The sequence below is a fragment of the Zosterops lateralis genome (assembly GCF_965231275.1).
Source record: "Zosterops lateralis genome assembly, chromosome: 1".
NCBI classification, from domain to species: Eukaryota; Metazoa; Chordata; class Aves; order Passeriformes; family Zosteropidae; genus Zosterops; species Zosterops lateralis.
The window spans coordinates 103719481-103742238 of NC_139762.1; the positions used below are offsets into that span (position 1 = coordinate 103719481).

The 22758-nt window shown below is 39.2% G+C and overlaps 1 protein-coding gene across 1 annotated transcript in view; it reads left to right on the plus strand.

Annotated features, from left to right (window-relative positions):
* The window catches only part of MYOM1 (myomesin 1), a gene marked incomplete at its 3' end in the record, with an annotated part of 71998 nt that extends 62050 nt beyond the window's left edge, over nucleotides 1-9948 (plus strand). The window contains exons 35-38 of the mRNA XM_083857672.1: nucleotides 621-676; nucleotides 5328-5543; nucleotides 8370-8493; nucleotides 9722-9948. Coding sequence (XP_083713798.1) covers nucleotides 621-676; nucleotides 5328-5543; nucleotides 8370-8493; nucleotides 9722-9948 — 623 coding nt within the window. The remainder of the gene's footprint in view (nucleotides 1-620; nucleotides 677-5327; nucleotides 5544-8369; nucleotides 8494-9721) is intronic.
* Between the last annotated feature and the right edge of the window lie 12810 nt (nucleotides 9949-22758).

Here is a 22758-nt window from a genome sequence, read left to right on the forward strand (position 1 = left end):
CAGACATGTAACGAACAAAATCCATATTCCAGGATAAGTGCACTAAAGCCTGCATGTGATTGGCTTATTTGTATCTGTCTAAGATTTCTATGGGACTCTTGAGTTTAAAACTAGATCAATCAGTTGTCAGTCTCGTTTACACATAGGTACACACAAGTGGTGGAACTTCACTGATGCCACTGAGACTGTAGTCTGTCTTTGTATCTAGATTAAAAGCCAATCTCCAGCACATCACCTTAAGATGTCATTCATTTCCCTTTGGACACCCAACGTTTTTAGTTTATTACAGTAAAATTTTTAAGCACCAGATCTCAAAATGTAAATCTTTTTTGTGCACTCAGAATTAAAACTGAATTCATGTCAAAGTCTGCAGGACAAGCACAGTTTATTTCCTCTCTGTAAGTGATTGACACCAAATATTAACACATCTTTTGCTGTGAATTCAACATTTTTTAAAGTCCAAATGGTGTGCTAAAAATGCTGGATAGTTCTCTGCTAGCACAGATATCAGAGACAAGTTGTACATAAATAAGACAAATGGAAAGAACTAGAAGAGAAACAGAATCCAGCATACAGTTGATTTTGAAACACTAAAGATAATTACTCTTCTTTATTTCCAGATCGTGCACGGGTACTTGGAGGTTTGCCCGATGTTGTCACCATCCAGGAGGGCAAGGTACAGTAAATTAACTGAAACTTTACACAGCATCCCAACAGTTTGAATGCCTTTCAATGATGGGAAAACATTCAAACATTCACCTTCTTCTTTTTTTTTTTTTTTCTTTTTTTTCTTTCTTTTTTTTTAAGATGCCATCTTTAAAATCTGTTACATTATTTATTCATCCCCTGCCTTCTGTACATAATTCAATGGACTTGCACAGATGGGTTTATGTATTCAGGGCAGTGTCTTTTCTTAACAATTAGATAAAAGTGAGATGACAATGTGAGTTGGGACTAAAACTCCTTATATAACCAGCTCTTTAAAAATTCATGCACAGGTTTCACAGTTAGATTTTTTTTTTCGTGTAATGGGCATCAAGAAAGTTAACTCTTTTTCACATGGGAGCCGGTCATTCTATGCCTTGCAATGTGGCATAGTAATCACACCTGCAGAAGCTGACTTTTAAATGGTGTAAAAGTAGTAAACCACAATAACTTAATTCTCATCCAGACAATAGGAGAAAAAATTCTCTATTTCATCAGGGTAAAGGAGAAGGAAATCAAAATAAGTCACTGGTGTAATACTGGATTATATTAGGAGAGTTTAGCTGAAAGATTATAGTAAGGCACTCCCAGAGGAACATTGATGCTTGAGCACAGAACAGATGACCTAGAAAGTGAGTTCTCAATCTCGCAACCTTTTCCCAGCACACTGCTTCTACAACTTGCTGCTTAATAGTGCTGAGACCAAGAAGTGCCTGCTCTTCACTTCCTGCTGCTCTGCCACAAGGCATTTGCTCTTCACAGTGTGTGTGAACAGTGAAATAGGGCATGTGAATGTCACAGAAAACCTGTAATGTGACAACTATAGTAAGGCAGCTTCCTGGTATTTCTGCCTTTATCTGTCAGTAGGTCAACAGGGTTAAAAGAATTTGATTATAAGCTCAGAAGAAGTGTTAAGAATCTAAAATCTTATTCTGAAACGCTTAGCAACATGAGATATAGCCAACAAGATTGCAGACTGCAGCAGTTCTGGGAAAATCAAGTATGTTGACATTTCAAAATAAAATTCTATAACGGATTTAGCAATTTGAGAAATGCTGTAAAGTAAAAAGCATTCCTGTGAGCATTGCAACTATAGAAGACATAAAGGAACAGAATGAATTAGCAGATTCTCAGCTAATCAGTACTTGGAGGTGTGATTCTCATAATGCTTTGGCAGGGTGTAAACTTGGGTGTAAGCTATTACTAGTTTTAAGCTTTCAGCCAAAAGAGAGTTGATATGAACTTGTGTATGAGTTCACTGAAGCAAAATGTGCAGTGTTTATAAAATGAGTTTGCAAAAAATGAGTTGCAAAATCTTACCCAGACACACATTGTCCTTGACAGCAAGGACATTCATAATGTTTGAATACACGGCTAGAATACTCCCAGAACTCGGGACAAATATCCTTGACCTTACATTTCTTGCTTCAGTAGAGGATCATTTTGAATAGGACTGAGACTGATCAGGGAAAACAGAGCTGGTTTGGGTGGTGTTGGCTCATCTGTCTGTTGTTTGTATATATGCTGGAGAGAGGAGAATGTAATTCTCTGTTGTGTAACTCATGCAAATTGCACAATCATTGAGGATTTTGTAAAACAGCAAATGAGGTAGCAGAGGTCTGGCAAGCTTTGATTGTGACTCCTAGTGCCACCATAACCACAGACTTACAGGAACAGATTGGTATCCTGAGACCGAACTTCCAAGCAGAGGCGTATCTCAAATTTAAACTTGACATTGGGATTGTGATGCTATTTATTAGCTTTTTACATGTGAGCTGAAGGGCATGGGTGAGAAAGAATGAACCAGTGTTTACCCAGTGTTAATCAAATAGCATTCCAGATGGCCTAAGAGGCTTCCACTGATAGACATAAATGCTCCTCAGCAGTGTGGTATAATTGGAAAAGGCTAAGTGTCAGTTCACATTAGGGAGGAATCTGACCTGACAGAGAATGCTAGCATAAGTTTTGTATCTAGCTGGCCAACTTAACCTAAGTGGCTGTTGTAATGAAGGCCTGTAAATGAGTGAAGAGGATTAGGATTCTGACAGGCACTTTCAGACACAGAAGCAACATGTAACATCCTTCTTCCCACCAAGTCACTATTCTACCCTTCTGCCAGGGGTGCAGATCCTCATGGATAGGCTGGAAGAAGGGAGCAGATTTCCTTGACTGAGCTGCTTCAATCCACTCACCAAACCATCCACGACTGTGACTCTGTGCTAATATGAAAGAAGAATGGCAATACTTGAAATACAGTGACACATTTTTTTCTCTGCTTTCTGTACCACCTTACTCATGATAATCTGCAGTAAAGGCAGAAGTGGTAGTGAGGGCCACAGAGGGTCTGGACTTGGAGCTGCTAGTTGCTTCAAATGGACATGCCTCAATGCCCTGGGCCCAGGAGTATAGGACACACTTTTTAAATATAATGATATCAGGTTGAACACAGTATTATAATCAAGGTGTTCAGTGAGTAATAAATATACATGACAAAAGACAATCTTTTGTCTTTAGACAAAAGAACAGAAATCTGAAACAGATAGGTGCAGTCACAGTGAATAATCATTTTTCCTTGGCTATGGAATTATCTTCCAGAAAACTAAAGATCTCACCATCTACACAGTGAATTATAAGACACATCTCTGCACATTAGTAGCTGGAAAATAAATAGAAAGAGTTGGGAACATCAAGAGAATCTCTCATATCAAACAGGAGCTAGTGACGTAAGGTTAAGGAAATGTAGCTATTTTAAGGGATGATTTGGAAGAAGAAAAGAATCACCACTGCTGCTTGAATCTCTTTGAATGATGGAGTATGACACCACTTCAAACACCCCAGCTTTAAATGATGCCACTAATGGAGCTGTGTGGACAGGGACATCAGCTCATTAGCACTGTGGTGGAGTGGCAGCTGGAGCCACTTGGTGCTGAGCTCTTGCTTGCTTGAGAAGACAATAATGAAATATTGAGCACCTGAAGGGGTCCATAGGAATTGCCTGGCCAAGGCTGAGGGCACGTTTGTATCCAGAGTGATAAGGAAGAGAAGAAATGTAAGACCTCTTGTTTCCCACTTGTTTTTCAAAAAGATAGAGTGATATGGCAATCAAAGCCATATTCACACCAGTGGGCCAAGAGAGAAGGGAGTCAACAGCCCCACATGATCACCAGCTGTAGGTGCTGCAGGAAATCAGATAGAGGCCATTTCCACTATGCCATAACCACCTCTCACTTGGAATCTGCCCTCCTTCAGTACCAAAAATTATGTGTGGCTGATAGAGGAAAGACTTCCCCATCTCTTTTGCTCTCATTTTAGTCCTTGGGTTGAGTACGTGGGGATTTTTATTTTGTTCTCAGAGATATCAACAGCTTTCACTTTTATAGAGGTATCAATTCTTCTGTCCACTAATTTCAACAGCCTTCCAGGCATCTCTCTTCTGTCCTATCTTCCACTATCACTCTACCAGGGAAGGTTGGAAGAGATACTTGATTCCAGTCAAATGAAATCTTGTCTACTTCTTATTTATCACTTAGTCCATTCCTAATGAAGCACTGAAGACCATTTTCTTTGCAGTAAAAGTTCTTCAGTTTCCAGTCCAGTTAGATTCCCCTTAAAATGGCATTTTAAATTTAGACCAGTATATTATCCTATACTATACAATACATATACATAAATTCCTTCCTAAATAAAGCTCCAGAGAATGGCCTATGTACCACTGAATTCTCTTGTGAACTTTTTTCATCTTTGACTCTATGTGATACTTTTGCAAATATTTTTGAGAAGACTACCATAGCACTGTGACTGGAGGAAGGGATCGTTTACATGTATCAATATCTCCCAAAAATTAATTTATTAGCTGACAAGATAAAAAGAAGGCCTGTACAAAGTGTGAGACCCAAGAGACTCACCAGCCCACTGAAGGTAGAAGAAGCTGCCAATGACCTCTCCAACAATATGATTCTGTAACAGTGAAAATACTTCCTACAGGCTGATGGGGCTGAATTCAGTCCTTAGGAACAGTACTAACATCAAAGGGAAATGCTTACATGAACACCAAAAAATGAGTAAAGACTGTATTGATTTGGGGTAAAAATAGTTTTACAGAAGTGCATAAAACACTTCAAGTCTGTTACAAGAGTCAGGGATAGTTTAAAAGGATCCCAAATTAAACAAAATATTCCAGGGCCACTTTTTTCTTAGTTATCTAAAAAAGCAGGCACACTTCCTTTACTTATGGGATATATATAGACCTACTGAGCTTAATGTGAAAAAAACCATCTGACAGTTCATTAAAATCTCATTTCAGGTCTAACACACAAATGCAGATAATATCTAATTTTATATTAAAAAATACACATGGAGAAACCTCTGCTAATGATTATGAGAGTAGAGAAGTAGGTCCATAAAATATTGAAAGGTTTTAATGGCATTTTTGAATTAACTGAGTTCCTTCTTTTCCTTTATGATAGAGGAGAGTGACATAAATTATTGATTACTGATGATGGTATGCATCCCTTTACTAAAAGCAGGAAGCTGAATGGGAAGTTGGAATATTTGGAGAGTCAGGCAGCAAAAAAGCCAGCAAGTATTTACTGATTCATAATTCCTTTGTACTTTTTCTATAGGCACTTAATCTTTCTTGCACTGTCTGGGGAGATCCCACCCCAGAGGTCTCATGGCTGAAGAATGAAAAATCATTTGTGTCAGATGCCAATTGCATCCTGAAGTTTGAATCTGGAAAAAATGTCAGCTTTTCCATTTCTACTGTGTCCACACAAGACTCTGGGAAATACAGCCTTGTGGTGAAGAACAAGTATGGTACAGAGACCAGTGATGTCACTGTAAGTGTGTACATACCCGAGGAGGAGAGGGAGTCTGAGCAAGAGAAAAAGCAGTAGGATGAAATGAAAGCCTGAATTTAAGTCCAGAAGGCAGAAGTACAGGGGAGATTTTGGATGTTAGGCTGATATAATCCATGTGTGTAAATGGCTTTCTGCTTTAGCAGGCAGCCTTGGATTTTTCCATTCACTTCGCATTTGCTTCTAATACACTTATTTATGCCAGGGAAAAAAGGGCCTTTCCTAAATGTTTTCTTACTGCTAACTTCACAGAAACTAATTATAGCATTTTAAGCAAGGCCAAGTGTGTGCTGTCTGTAAACAGATGCCCACCATTTGACCCTCTTCCTGGAGCATCTGGAAGGAAAGGGTCAGGAATTGTCCCAGTAGAAGCAACTAATGAAGTAGATGGAAAGATCAAAAATGATCAGGGTGCATTTGAGCAGCAGTTAGGATTTGTTCCAGCATAAATGGAATGTGTTAGATCACTGAGAAATGATTGCTGGGTTTTGTCTGTGTTAAGGCCCCTTTGTATTGCTGTGTTAATTTAGTGAGGCCTTAATATGGGTGTCATTTACAGGCCTAAATATTGTTTAATCTGCCCCAACAGGGCAACAGTACTGTAACATAAATGAAAACAAGCCTTAGGAGGCCAAGATAATAATATGTGTGTGTGTGTCTGTAAAAGTGTATGAACTCTGCTCTATGTTCACAAATAAACTGAATTCACTTCTTTCCTTCCATCACAAGCTTGTTTCACTGTGTCTTGTTTGATTAGTCACAGCTCGTGTAGTTGTGCACAGTATCTTAGTGTCTTAATGCTTTCACCACTGTAATTACCTCCAGCTTCCCTTTAGATCCCGGTTAATCTTCACTTTGCTGTTTGCAACAAAACCACAATGGCATCTCTTCACATCTCTCTGTCTAGACCTTCACTGCTTCACATCTTAAGTCAACAAGGTATTTGTGCAAATTCTGTCACAGGAGTAGTTCTATGTTTTTCAATGCACCTGGGCATGAACTGTGATTTAAAGGCGATAGGTAAGTATTTTGTTAGATGGAAAAGTCAGTTAATTTCATCCAAACTTAGCACTGGAGATTCAGAGATAACATATTTTATAAAGATCTTTCAAAGTTACAAAAAGAATCTTCACTGTAACACCAAAACCAAAAAAGTGTTGTTGGTTTTTTGTTGTTACACAAAAATGTTTCAGAGAAAAAAAAAACATTTGTCCAGATCTTTGAATGCACTTAACATAGATTGAAAACTCCATGTCTGCTATTTTACAATGCCACTGATTACTTCAGCTGAGGAAAAGCAACAGAACCTGCTGGACATATGTATGCTATATACATGTGATACTCTATGTATAGGGTAGGATTAGCAGCAGAAGTCAGCCCAGTTGCTACTTAAGAGAGCAATGTCCCATGTCAATAAATGTTTTCATTACTAGTCTCACAACAGCACAACTCTTCACATCAAAATCTAAAGAACTAACATATATATTTTCAGTCTAAGCATGATCTGTGTGCACCTTTCACGTACTCTCTCTTGTCTAGGTATAATGTGACTGCAGAAATAGTGCTGCAGTCCCAGGCACTCAGTTTGGTGCAGTTCTGGCATTTCTGTGAGGATGCCACTACTAAATGTTGTACAGTTAACACCCACTTAAACCCTTGCCATGTGAGGTTTACTGTCAGCTAATGTTAAAGGAGAAGTGGAAGCATGAAGGAATTCTTAATGGTTCAGTTAAAAACAGATTCAACACAGCTACCAATGGTGAAAATGCTGATTTTAGCCATTTCTTCTTCCTTTAAATCAGTTTCTATAAAGGCCTAATGATTATTACCTTATAAAAATAGTCCATATTTAGATCAGTTTTATGAACTACTGAAACATGTCAGCACATGCCTAACTTTAGTGCATGTGCCTGCACTAATAGTATCACTAGTTTCAAGGAATATGTTATCTGGTATAAATCTCTTTTTCTTCCAGAACAGATTTCACAACACAGGGATTTTTAACATGAAATTATGCAAAAACAATGTGGTTTTGGTGTTTCACATAAACAGTGTATGTGTTCACAAAGCTTTATCTCCTTGCTTTATCTCACAAAGCATTCAAGCATCAAAATTTATGACAATATTGCATTTTTAAGGTGTGTGTAATTATGTCCTTTAATGAATCAATGTCTGTTACCAAAAAAAGCTCAGATTATCTAGCCACAGCAGCTGAGTAAAATGAACAAGGTAACAAGGCTTAATTTTTAAATTTCAAAATATAATAATGAGAAGATCTGTAATTTGAGATAGAGCAAGCTTCCCAAGTTTAAAGGACTAATGCAAAATTATTTTATAATTTTACTTAGTAGGACATGAAGCCAGTTCAAGGATGATATGCAGGTCACTCCATCTTTGTCCCATGACATACAACATACAAATAACAGAGTCACAGCTCTTCGATCCTCCAGAGTGCAAACAGGAATATGACCTACTGTTTGCAATACCTGGTTTATTACTCAGTATTATTTTTAATAATGATTGGATTTTGGCAACAGCTTATTTCTACTACTTTAATTTAAAAAAATCTGCCCTCCTGTCTCCTTCCTTTCAGCAGAACAGTCAGGGAATACAAGTGGGTCACTTCCCAGGAACAGGCTGAATTCTACTTTGCTTTGCTTTGACAGATGTATGTGTCCCTGAAAGTTAGAGTAATAAGTTGCTTTGAAAGGTGTTGCTTCCAGGGATTCAGTTATGGTGATTTCAGGCTGAATTTGTGATGCATCCACATGTCTTGCTTGTGCGTGTTTTGTTCTTACTTTGCTTCAGGTGATTGTGATGCCTGTGTCAGAGCAGACTGACACAGTCCAAGGACACAAACAAAATAATAAAACTGTATCTAAAAAGAAAAAAGCAATGACAGCAAGCAAACAGAAGGAAGAGGGAAAGAAAGGTAAGAGTGCTTTCACAGTTAGAGTCTTCTTTTCCAATGAAAAAAATCATTAAATAGTTATGGAGTTAATTGTCTGTGCCAATCAATATTTCATAGGTACCAGTCAATCAAGTTTAAGGTATATATGCTCTTAATCAACAACAGATGCAAAGTATGAATTACTATGTTAGGCCTAAATGAAAGAGACTTAAATCAATATTTTTAAACCACCATTTCTACTTCCACTACAAGCTGTCACCTGGACTAATCTGGCTGATGAAAGTTTTTTAAGCCATAATAAATACTTCTAAATTTCTGAAAGCAGAGGAAAGACTTTGTAAGCATGTATACACACACAGATGGTGTTATTTTCCAAAGTGAGACTTATTTCAGCAGCTAGATGTTTGATATTTCACCAAAAATAAGGCCTTGATGATTCAGGGACCCTACATGCCCAAGTGTTTTAGAAATCTCTGACTGTTTAGCCACTACTTGAGATTAATCAATTATTCTCTCCTAGTTTTATGTCCATATTGAATGGTAAAGTCAGAGTTATAAGTGACCATTTTTGGTCTCATTTAGAGGAAGGGTAGAAAATTAAAAGCTCTCTGGTGATTTATCATTCTCATGTATTACTTGCATATTATTTTATGGTTCTTTTAGACCCTTACTATAGAACTGATATTTGGACAATGATTTATTCTTCACAATTACATCTCTCATATAGAGCATTTTAACTCCAAATCAGTCTTAAATTCTGATAGTATCAGAACACCTGCTTTACATACTTTTGGCTACGTATTTTTTCTTTGTACACGGGGTGTACACATGCTACATAATTTCTGACAGAACATTTTAGACTTTTATTCCCTCCCACCTTTTTGCTCCTAAGGCAAGAACAAATATTTTACAGCATTTCCTTCATCTCTTGCCTTACTGGTATGGTAGACTTTTCTGAGCAATCCTGTAAATTAGGTGACTTAAGTGGGAAACAATTATCTCTGTACCTGTAAATGTTTTCTAGTACTTACCTCTTAATCATTTTAATTAGAGACTATAAAGACTTGGGCTTGGTTTTGGTTCCGTAAGAAGTAGTAATGTTATGTGTGACACTGAATCTCTTTATATGGGTAGGGAAAGAGGAAAAGAACATGATAAGGTCATAACCAATGTGAAAGAAATGTTGCTGAGCACAGTAAATATTGTTACTTAGGATTACTCAGAAATTTTATTACTTCTCCTAAATCAGATTTTATTAAGCCACACGTAGAAGAAATTACTGCTACAGAGAAGACACCTGTTCCGAAAGAAATATCCCCTGTGGAAACAGAAAAGGATACAAAAAGCAACCAACAAGCAGAAAAGAAGACTGCTGGAAAGGCAGGAGTAGCAGAAAAGGTTCCTCAACCCACAGAAAGCTTGGATAGGCAGGGAAAGAAACCCGCAGAAAAAGCAGCCTTGGCTAAACCCCACTGAACTTCAAGAAGAAAGTGATCCTGTCACAAACAAGATAAAAAGTTCAACCTGAGATTTCATGAGTGGTATCTTAACCATAATATTTTAACATAGAAGTTTATTAATAGGGTTTTGGGTTTTTTTGTAACATTTGTTATATTTCCTAACTTTTAATTAAAATGCATAGTAGATGGGCACTTATGTCTCAGTACCAGATAACTGCTCTGCAGGAATTTCTAAGTATCTGAATAATGATACATGTACTGTCAATGTGAATTTAATTACTAAAAAATGTCCATTATAAGCAGAGTTCACTAGAGCAAGTCCTGTCCAGAACTGACATATTTACTACAGTGTAAAGGAATGTTGGTACCAGTTACATGGATGTGTTAATTTATATTTATAGGCCATCACAGCTTGAGGCAGACGCTGCTTACTTTTTCAAGGAAATTATATACACAGTCCTCTTCATACCATGTGGGCTCTACTTTTCCCCATGACCAGTTTGGCCACAGTGGAAGATATCCAGAAACAGAACCATCTCCTATGGATGCAGTGGGGGGGGTTAAGTAGTTTTCTTTTGATCCAAATTTCTTTCGATCCAAATTTCTTTCATGCAAACCTGTTTCATCAGGTGGATCAGGACCACAACTGGCCATTTCTTATCATCAAGGCTCACATGACTACTTTCCACTCCTCTCCATTTCACTAATTCCTTTCCCAGCCTTCATGAGTTACTGTGGATATAGCATTAACCCATGAAGTATCAGCTGCCCCACATGCTCATTTTCCTCCACAATTTCTGCCACAGTACTCAGATTTCTGATAATCCCACTACTCTTCTTCCTTACTGGCTCAGCCCAAGACTATCTCATCTTCCACTCACCATCATCATATCTGTATAAGAGGTTCATGGTCATCTAAGTAAGGAATAAATGCAAGGCAAGAATCTCTGCATTAAATCATTGCTGTGCTCATTCACGTTTATTACTGTGCTCATTCACATGTTCATGTACTGAGGATATAGGAAAATATGACTCATTTGCAAATGCTTAGATACCATGGAAGAAGCAGAGTTCAAGCTGAAAAACAAACCAATAAAGGTCAGAATTCATTTTGTTGCTATGCAAGCTGAGTTCAACTTTAAAGTAATGAGAAGTTATTAAACATAAGAAATTAAAATAAGATATTTTAATTACTAGGAAAATATTTGTATTGTTTTCAGCTCTAAGAAGGTTCAATCATATTTAATGTCTTTTTCCAGATGGATTATTGATGAAAGGTCACTGAATTCCACTGGTATTTCTAGGTGCTAGATCTATGACTAATGTAGAAATACTGAAAACACAAGAAATACCAGTTTCTAATCCATCCTTATAGAACTGTTAGCATAAGAAAGCATATATGCATATAAATGCATAGAAGTCAAGACACTGATAATCCCGGATGAGAAGAAATTAATTTCCTTCTAGTAGAATTCCAATAGGATCCCATTAAACTCTTTTTAAAACCAACGGAAATTTTCTGGCTGCATGAAATACTGGATAGAACATTTGTAGGCAAGTAGAGTAATAATGTTTCTGTAAACAATGTAAAGAGTTTAAATAACTTTGATGGTCCACAGTGAGTGACAGAAGGATGGAGGATGGAACAGAGTAAAAATTGTAGAAATCAAAATACTGACTTCTACACAAAATGGTGTTGGAGGAACTTAAATGCAGGCTGAACTGCAACTAAAACCATCCAACTACACTTAGGTATTGTTTGACATTGAGCTTGACTCTGTTCTCCATCACATCTTTTTCTAAATCTATGTGTTATAGCCCAGCAGTGAAGGACGTAAGCATAGGTCTCATAGAGAAATGCAGTAAGGAGCATTTCCATGACAAGACACCCCAATGCATGTAATTTCTCATGCAACTATTACAGAAAATGATAAATATCTAGAGATGTGCAATTCTATCAGTCTGTCAGAGTTACAGAGAGTGGCCCTTCAAAAGCAGTACAAAGCTGCAGGTTGTTTTACACAACTCTCCCTTGCCAATTATTTCAAGCTGCCTTACATCTGTAAAGATCCATCACCTCTCACAGCTCTTTCGAGTTGGGAGCCTGTCTGCCACAAACACCAACAGCAGTGAGTAAGTTATATATAGAACAGACTGTACCACTGAGAGCCTGATCCAATTCCTGCAAAATGCCGCAGGGGTCTTTTCATTAGCTTTAATAAGAATCAAGCTAGATCTCAGAAGAACGTTCTAAAAATGTCCCAAATCTCAGATTACAAAGCCCATTTTCCTCACCGTGAAGCCAATAGCAGATCTCTCTTTTGTGTCATTGTAGCAGAATCAGGTCTTAGCTTTTCGATGCAAGAAAAATCACTGTTTTCCTGATATTTCAGATATAAAACCGACTGGAAATAGCTTTAACATTTTAAACTAAAATATACTAGAGTTTGAGGATTTTTTTTTTTTTTGTTAAATTTGGATGGTTCCTCGTAAACCTGGAAATGAAGTCAAATCAATATTGTTCTACAGGAATACATTTGCTATCCAGAAGAATAGTGTAGGTATGCACAGTAATGAGAGAAATATGTCAAAGATAACCCTCCCTTTTTTATTTTGATTATTTAAGCTGTTGCAGTTCACAGATATATAACAAAAGGCTCAAAATTAATATTAACACAATTGCTGAGTATACTAAAGTTTATTATGTTACTGTGGTTGAATAATTTCTCTCTTGCATTATAAATGTATTATTTATATTCTATTCTCCATTATAAGTACGAAAAATTGTTCCAGTCTCTGTGCATTACATAACGATAGAATGCAAATTATTTCTGTAGCAACAGGATCTTCTATCAAACACACAATCATTTGACTACATTTAAACTCAGGCACTGGATGCAGTGTTTATCTGAAGCACACTTCTCTTTATTTTCTTATTTCTCACCTACACGTTCCCTTTCAGCACATATTACTCTTTATATTCAAATTAATAACTCTTCTAGAAATTCATGTTCTTGTGTTATAATAACTGTATTTAACAACACGGGAAAGTGTTGCAATAAGCTATATTATCCAGTCACCTTCTAAAACCACAAAGGATGATTTTTGAAGATGAAAAACGATGAGGAAAATAAGCTTTGACTTCCACTGCAGTAAAGGCACTGTGATTCCAGCTGTCCTTGAGTTCTTCTGGATTTGTTAGCCAATTATTGAGAAAGATCTATCTGTGCTCTGAGACTGACAGACATAATTTGGTAATACATTAAACCATAATCTTTGAAGCAGCTACTTGTAAACTGAGATCATCCTTAAACTAGCATGGAGTGCACTTCTGCTCTTTGCCCTTGAACAACAACTATGAGGTAAATCCATAAATGACATCCCATTTAATCTGCACTTATATGGGACAGACACCCACAACAAGTCTTTCCCCGCAGTTTTTTGTTTGTGGGGTTTTTTTTTGTCTTGATAAAAGGACACTAAGTTTTAAGAATTGAAGCAAAATGTTGTCCAGGGAAATGTGGCACAAAAGCTGTAAAGAGAAAAATGTTAGAAAAAACTCGATTTCACAAGGGCTTCTAGAGATAGAGGTACTGTGAGAGAGACAATAAGGGGCTGATGGAGAGGAAGGAAAGCCCCAGATTTGGGTGCAATCTTCTGCTGACTTTTGCCCTTGTCTCACTTCCCATTTCATTATGTGAGAACTCTTTCCTACAATCTCCTTCTGCACGTTTTCAAATGAAACACCTTTCCTCTCTTCTTTTCCAATCTTACATCTTCTACCATCCAATTTGACACAGTTATTTCCATTTACCACTTAATCACTCAACAGGACTGGAATAAAACCTTTTGCTTAATTAGGCTGTGATTTTGGCAAGGATAAGGAACTTAACAGGTGGCCTGAAATCCTGTCATATCTATTATCAGAAAATGGACACCTACAAATTGTTGACAAAGATTGAGGTTTATTGCTCATATGAGACTTGATCTGAGTATGCTGGGTTAATCAAATATGTTAACTCTACACACAAGTCCATCAAATTTGGTACTACTGCTGTACTTAAAAATTTTGGTGGATCAGGGTACAGTTCCTTACAGGCCCTTAGAGGCCCTGAATCCTGGCTATTAACTTCCCTTTTTTTTTTTTTTTTTTTTTTTTTTTTTTAATTCTTAAACAGAAATAAAAATATAAACTAAACTAAATCATAACATCCTGTCATAATGTCATTCTGATCTAAGAGATGTTATGGAAAATGCTTCTGAGGGACATGTGTTGGTCATGACTAAGAGGCAGAGATAAAGAGTCTCATAGGTTTACAGGGTAAGATATAATCCTGTCTGCTGTAGTATGAGCAAGGGTGATGGTGGGTATGGAATAAATGACTGCTCCAGAGAGTGGTTTGTTTCAGAGTGTTGTATGTGTACAAACAGGCAAAATGACAAAAAAAAAAAAAAAACTCACCTCTTTTTCTGCCTTATGTGCAGGTAGCCCTAAGCAGGCTACCTCTATCACACACTGCTGCTGGCAGACATGATCCTCAGCTGAAGAGACAGCGAGCCACTGATTTACATATGGCATTGGGTAACACACATTCAGATTGCTTCCTCTCCACCAAAATAACCACACCAGTAAACAGCTGCTCTCATCACACCCTCCCCTCTCCCTGATGGGGGAAACAATACCGACATTTGTGGTGAAAAGGCAAAATGAACATAAATGAGGTAGCAGGTTACCTGTGCCCTGGAGGCCCTGGATTAACCAACAGTGAGTTGGGGTTCAATAAGGACCACAAATGGTGAATCAGGGTAGAGAGCTCCTGTCTACACCACTCCACATTCTCACAAGAGAAACCAATCCCGCTTGATAGATACAGCTGTGGAAAATGCAAGCCATTTTACAGCTTGATTGTAATCTTCTACGTGTAAGTGCAAAAGAGTAAAGAATACAAAAGAATAGTGAGGGATGTCTACTTCATTAGTCCTGATTTGTGTAGAGGTGATAGTTTTGGAATGGTAAATGTTACCTAAAGGGAAGACACTGTGTTTTCAAATAAATGCTCTTTACTCAGAAGTACCTCTTCCAGGTTTGAAACAGAAAATTATGACCTACCCATGTTACCCCTTTTCAAGTAAAGATTTTTCTGGCTTATTTTTATAATAGGATTTAGCTTAATGTCATTATTTGAGGACATATGACAGATTTAGCCCCTACCTCTTATCTCCCTGTGAGCAGGGCTGTCTCATGTTGGAAAGGGGAATCCCTTCCACTAAAAAAAACCACTTCTTTTTGTGACCAGCAAAGATAAGATCACAGACACACAAATGAAAATACTCTGTTAGAGCAATTGCTGAATAGGTTACCCTCACAAACTGTGAGACTAAGATGCCAAATAAGGAACTCGGCAAAGCAGGGAAATGATCTGCAGACTGTGTGTTTGTGACAGATGTTATGCTAATGTGGCTAGGTAATTATTATTGCAACCTTATACTCAAACAGGAGGCCTCTTCAGAAAACTGCTGCAGCTGAAAAATGGTTGCACTGAAGGGTGGCAAATTGCTCCATTACTCTTTGTTGCTTCCATGTATCCTGAGTCCTGGAAAGTGTTCCGAGATTGACTCAGAATTCCTGACATGACAATAACATCATTGAAATGGGCAGGTGTGAAATCTGACCTTCCTTTTTACATATCCGTAATATAGTCACCCTATCCATGTAATTCTGTGTTTGTGCCTTCTTCCATGAGCCACTTTCCTTGAAAACTCAGCCTGCATGTTATGCAGGGATAGATTTGTTTTATTTCCATCCTCAAAGGGATTTAAATATATTATCTGCAAATAAGCAAACTCACTGGCTATAATCTTTTAGGCAGCTTGTCCCGGGAGGTACGGATGAATAAACAGATCTTATCTCTTTGTAGGACTGGTAAAAAAGACTGTCAAGAATTTTTTAAGAGATACATGGACTATCACAATAAATTTTGTCTATATATTACTTTGCATGCTAGCATGTCTTTTTGTCAGTTGCCCTGAATCCTCTGCTGGCCAGCCTGATTTCACATTATGTGACAACTACCTATGTGAAAACTTAAAATGGCTTTAACACCAAGTGAGGCAAAGCCAGCTTTTAACAAAAAAAAAAACTTTTGTCAACAGACTGGTGGATGAAAAAGTGGTTGGTAGACAAACAGAAGTACAATTAAATAAAGAAGCAACATGGGTAATGATAAAACAATTCACATTTGTGAAACCCAACTTGTATTTCCAATTATGCTACTTCTCCTTTACTTTTCCCTTGTATATGGTACAAGATATTTGAAGGGGGAATATTATCACTGTTTAGTACATATTATGCCACATTACCATCTGGGGCCTCTGGGCAATAGCGTGACTCAGGTAAATAATAACACATCACCAAACCAACCTCAGCAAGCAGTGGTGTGAATCATAAAGGCAATGGGCAAATGAACCTGATGTCCTGAAATGCACACACAGCCTGCTGGACATGTTCTGATTTTGCAATTCTACACTTTCATTACAAAATATATATATATATAAAATAGAGTCACTGGATTAATTATGTTGGAAAAGACCTCCAAGATCACAGAGTTTGATCTATGACCAAACATCATCGTGTCAACCAGACCATGGATGGCACTGAGCGCCACGTCCAGTCTTCCCTCAAACACCTCCAGGGATGGTGATTCCACCACCTCCCTGGGCATCCCATTCCAATAATGTCCAACCACCCTTCCCATGAAAAAAGCCCTCGAGAAAAGTCCATCCGAAACCTCCTCTGGCACAGCTTGAGACTATAGTATATAGATAGACTAATGCATAATACTTATATAATATATATGTATGTATGTATGTATGTATGTATACAGATGTGTATAAATAAAAAATAAATAATAAATAAAAAATAACTAATAAATAAATAATAAATAATAAATTAAAAAAAAAAAAAAATATTTTCCCTCCTCGGGTGGGTGGCCGGTAACTTTCAGGAGCAGGATGCGGTGACAGGCGGCGCTGCCCCGAGGCGCTGCCCCTGGCCCCGGCTCAGCCCAGGGCTCCCCGCAGCCGCTCCGGGGCCCGGGCGCGTTCCCGGCGGGCGCTCGGGGGTGCGGTCGGTGCTGTCGGGGCCGCGCCCGCCGCTCCCGCGCCGCCGCCGCGCGCACGCGCGCACGCGCTCCTCCCCCCCCCCCCGTCCCGCCCGGCGCCGCTCCAAGGTCACGTGTCGCCCCGGGCCGGGCGCGGCCCCGCCGCCGCCAGCGGGAGCGCGCGCGGGCGTGCACGCGCTGCACCAACGGCCGCCGCTTGGCGCAGTTCGCACCCGCCCGGGCGCGGCTCCCCCGGATCCCGCTCCCGTCCCTCCCTCCCTCCATCCATCCGTCCGTCCAGCCACCGTCCGTCCCTCCTCGGCTGGCGCCGGCTCCGCCGGGCCTCGCTGGCGGTAAGCGGGAAGGGGCCGGGGCGGCTCGGCGCGAGGTGTCCCCGCTGCCTGCGGGGGACGAGCCCGGGCGGCCACCGGGGCCGGGAGGGAAGGAAGGAGGGAGGGAAGGAGGGAAGGAGGGAGGGCGGCGCAGGCCCCGTCCCGGCCGCCGGCCCGGGCTCGCTCCCCGCGGAGCGCCGTGAGAGCTCCCCGGAGCCCCCGCCCGGCCGGCGCTGCCCGCGGTCCCTCAGCCCGGGCCGGCAGAGGGGAGACACAGCCGGGCCGTGCCCCGTGCCCGTGTGCAGACCGGGGGTGGGGGCGGCGCCGCACCGCCACACGGTGTTCCCGGTGTTCCCGGCGCGCCCGGCGGGGCCGCTCCGGCACTCCGGGATACGTGCCCTGCCTGGCTTTGCTGCCTTCCCCTCAGACCGGGCAGTGAACTCCGGCTCCGGCGGGCGCCCCGCCTCTGTCTGCCCCAAAGCCGTGTTTGTCCCTCTGCTCGGGGAGCCTGAAGTGCAGCCACACCGCCCGCAGCTTTCTCGCGTGCTTCTCTTTGGGGTCCTGCCAAGTGTGCCTCTGGTTTAATTCGGGTGAACTACCTTTTTCTTCTCCTGAAGTGGTTACTGAGTACGTGTGGGAGGCATCGATGGTTTTTGATGGAGCAGGGCAGTTTGCTGTGTAAACCTGGGCATTTCCGTCCAGAAAAATGATGTCATAAATATACCTGTGTTGTGGCTGCCCTTCATGCGTGCCCATCATCTGGGTACCTTTTTCCTCCCCCAACCAAATTCCATTGTTGTTACAAGAGAGTATTAGTTAGCTGTATACCATATGGGTATGTGCTATTATGCGGGATGCTGTCAGAGAAGATGACAGACAGCCTTATAAAATTTAGTCCTTAGAGTCATAGATTATCCCAAGTTGTAAGGAACCCACAGGCATCACTGAAGTACGGCTCCTTGGAGTCTATCCTGGTTTTCTTTGGTTGGTTCGGGTTTTTTGTACCTCACGAACATTTCTTGGGACAATTTTGCATATTAAGCACCTAATGCTTGCAAAATTGGAAAACAAATTGTAGCATTATGTACATTTTAAGAATGTACAGGTATTCATTAGTTGTAATGAAAAGTCGCAAGTCACGAAATGCGTTCTCTTGTTTTTTTTAAAGTGTGGGAATTTCTGTCACTTTGTGGATACATAACCAATTTTTTTTTTTTTGTACACATACTAGGCAGCTAGCTCCAGCCAGGGCCAAAAGTTGTGCCTTCTCTCCTGGCCCCTGCTATAGTTCCTTTGCCTCCCAGAACATACGGGAATGTAAAGAGTTTTGCCATCCCTTACAAAAATCAAGGAAGATCTCTTCACTTGAGTGATGTAAAGTGAGGTGCTCCATAAAAATATATTGGTGTTGTATAATAGACTATTAAACTGATATGCTAAAGTTAAGAGGTTTCTAGATGATCTCAGGATGCCAGGAACTTTGACTGGATTGCTGTACTATCTGGTATTATTCTTGGTAGCAGTAGGAATAACTAGGATAGTGCTGAATAGCTCTCGTCAGCAATTACAGCTTGTTTTTAAGCTTAGAACTTTTCAGTTAAGCATATCAGAATGTTTGAGATTTTAGTGGTCTGTAACAGAGATGGTGTGTGAACTTATTCTTGGTACTTAATTCTTCTTGGTACTTAGTATTTTGGGTTGTTGCAAAAGTAAGTGTAATTCTTTGTGACTGTTGACTTGGAAGCCCTCCACATGAAATGTTTCAGGTTTGCAGTGCAGTGAATTTTGTGCCCTCTCTACCTCTAGCGTTTCCTTCCACTGGTGTGAAGTCTTGATCATTAGAGGGAAACCCGAACTGCACTTGGGGCACTCGGCACCTCCTTATGCACCTTGAGGCCCGAGCTGCCCTTTTTTGCATTGCATGTTTTATGAATTGCTCTCTGCCTCAGACAATTTGCGGCCTAGATCAGAGAGAGGTGAAAGGATTTTGTTCAAAACCACTTTGGGAACCTTTGTCAAAGCCAGAGGTTAAATTAGTTGCAGTTATTGCTTCTCTTCCTGGAAAATGGTCAAATGGTTAATAGTCTAGAGCATGATTTTCTTGTTTTCCAGTCTTGCATCTTAAGTGCAAGATCACAGCACACAGGAAAGCAGTTTCTCACAGTCCCTGTGTGAACACAGAATCTGTGCTTAAGTTAGAATTTCTAATAAATTGGAATTTTTTTAATAGCTTTGAATTATATATGAAATAACTTTTAATCATTGGTTAGGTCATGATTTAGCAATACATTCTATGTGACTGTCTGAAAAGGGATGCAAGGACACTTTCTGGTGTGAGATTCGGTGCTGTGTGTTGGAGATATCCACAGTGAAGAAGCTTTAAGGGTTATACACAACAGTGTGTGATATGTTTGTGGTCAAATACAAGCCTAAAGTGTATATATTAGATGTCTCCATCCCATACTGGGCATATTCTGAGAACATGGCATAGTAACATACTGTATCCCAGTGATTTTTCTGTCTGGAGAACATTCTTTATGATCTTGCTGAAGTTACAGTTTAAGGTTCTACAGTAATACAAAGATGTCATCTCTGGACATATCTCACTGTTACGTAGGTAACCAGAGCGTTTTTTTAAAAATTATAAAAATAATTATCCACTTTAAGTGTAGTAAAAAATGTTGGTGCTTTTGCAAAGAATGTGGCACTTAAAAATGAATTTAATCTGCCTTGCTGCTCTCTCATCTTGGTTGTTACATTAATGCTGCATTCCAGTTTGGGCAGGCAGACTGATTTAATATGAAGCTGTCATTCTCAGTCAAGTCAGATTGTCCTTCTGCTTAAGGACAAAGCTTAAGCACACCTTTTGGAGATTTTTTTTCCTTGTATTTATATTTCAAGGGAATTATCCAAGAAAGGATCCTAGCTTCCCCTTCCTAGCTAAATATTTTGATCAGTTTCTTTCACCTTTGCACTAATATAATTTGACGTTAGTTGTCAGAAGTTGTCAGGAGTCACTCATTTTCCCAAGACCGAGGGACACTTCCTCATTGCTTCTGTGTGTACTGAGTGAACGGATGAGATTTTTAGCTGATGAATCGGCCCATTTCTTTATCCAGAGTGCTGAAGTTCAATACCAGAAATGTAAACACGCAAAATAATAATAGAAAAGTCTGCAGTGTAGTAGGTGACATATTTCTGTTGGTGTATGTGGCTGAAGCCAGCTAAGCTGGTCTTAGGCTGTGTCTCTAGGTTTACTTGTCTTTTTTTAGCTGTCTCCTCAGGAAATACACTTCTTCTGAATTGATGGTTATGAAAAGCCTTTTAAAGGAAATGTGTAAAGGATTCTTTGCAAAATTCTTTCAAATAAGTGCTTTGGATAATGAATTGTAGCTGTGATTCCATTAGAAATGGAAGTAATTGACTCTTCCTCGGCTAACTAAAATTTGTTTTTTTATGTGAACTGAAATACAGTTATTTAAAGAAAAAACGTATTTAGTGGTGACTTAAAGCCATTCATTCCCTGAAGGAAGAAGTATGCCTTATGTTAACACAAACAAGAAACCTGTGAAGCCACTTCACAAGTGTGTCGTGTCCTGTATAGACAGTGTAGACAGGGGCGAGCAGATCCCTCAGCCAGATGTGACCTCTGTGGTCATTACAACTCAGTAATACAATGGATTGGCTTTGCTGAAAGACTAAGCATATGCCACTTTGCTCAACTGTATGTAATTTTTCTCTTCCCAACGTGTCATATGAATACCTCTGTGTGGGAATTCTGTTAGACTAGCATTCTTACCCAGCTTGTTGGTAATGTAGCCAAGTCTTATATACAAATTAAATTTAGAGATATTGCTTTATTTTGATATATGTTCAAGAGCTCAGCAATATGGAGAATTTTATCAGGTCTCTTATAAAGCGGGGAAAAAAAAGGTATCTTTTTTATATACACAATATTTAGAGCTCTTTAAGTATTCCATATATATATTTCTCAGAATAAGTATTATTTCTGTTCTTGTCAACCTGAAGGTTTGTACTAGTCTCATATCTTATATTGGTGCATCCATTCTAAACGTAACCAAATTATTTACCATTAATAGATAGATTAGATATTGATAGATATCACGTGTGCACACATGGCTGTGTTTTTTTGCTTTGACTTCTAAACCCTGGGGGGTTGCAAAAAAATTTAAATATGCCTGGGGCAGTTCAGCACCTGGAAGGAAATGTTATTTAAAGGAGAAAACAAAGATAAGGGATTGCTTATTAAGGAAATGCTTAGGGCTTTCCAGAAAGCAACAGGAAAGGCTTCATCTGCTTTCTCTCATCTCATCCAAAAATGAGATTGGTAGAATTTTTGCTCAGAAATGTTGGTTTCTGTGTTACGTGTCTGGAAATAAGTTCAGCCAAGGATGATGTGGCCTTACAAGAGTCTGTGTTATTGGAAATGTGTCAAATGTGGCAGGGGGTGGTGTGGGATATGCCCATGCAGATCCCAAAGGGCTGCACTCTTGGATTAGCCAGTTACTTTTTCCAGTTCCTTGAAAGCAGTTAAGGTTTCCACATGCAGAAGAACATTTTGTGTATGTGTAACCTAAGTTTTTTGATTAAACTGATCATTTTGCCAGTAAAACTCAATTTATGAACTCTTAAAGTATTCTCAGTGAGGACTGCCATTTCTTTGTAAACAGAAGAAAAAGGCTAACTTTTTTTTTTTTAAAGGAAATGCTGAAATTTATTTAAGGACAGATACTGTAACACTGAAATCAGATGATTCATAGCAGATCATAGAGATAACACTGTTGATAGAATTACAAAAGCGCTAACTCCAAATAAACTGTGGATTTCCTTTCTTGCTATTTTTGTTCCCTGGTGATCAAAAGTAGTTAAGTTGCACTGCAAAATGTTTTGATTTGGGTGGTTCTTGATTCCATCTGACAGGAGATCTTGAAGGCATTGAATTTACCATGTTTCATTATAGGTGCAAAACTAATTTGACCTTATTTTTTAACCACCAGTTCAGTGAACAATACATTACATTTGTATCACTAGTGTTTTTCTAACATCTATTAACTGCTTGAATTCTTGTACATGCTGTACATACTTGTGATAGAGCTTTTTCTTTTTTTATTATTATTTTTTGGACAGCTGGGAGTTGCAGGTAAAAGCAGGTAGTACTGTCCAGTAGTATTTTTCAACATTGTTGAACAGAATTTCTTTTTTAGTTGCATGTAATTTGCTAAAATGAAAAATTTAATTCCATGTTATATTTTAGGTACCTTAAGCTTTTGTATGGAAAATCTTAGCAAGTATATTATTGTTTTTTAATAAGAAGTGGCACTTGATGGTATTTTTGCATACTGTCAGAGGCAAAACTCTAGCTGTTTTCTTTCA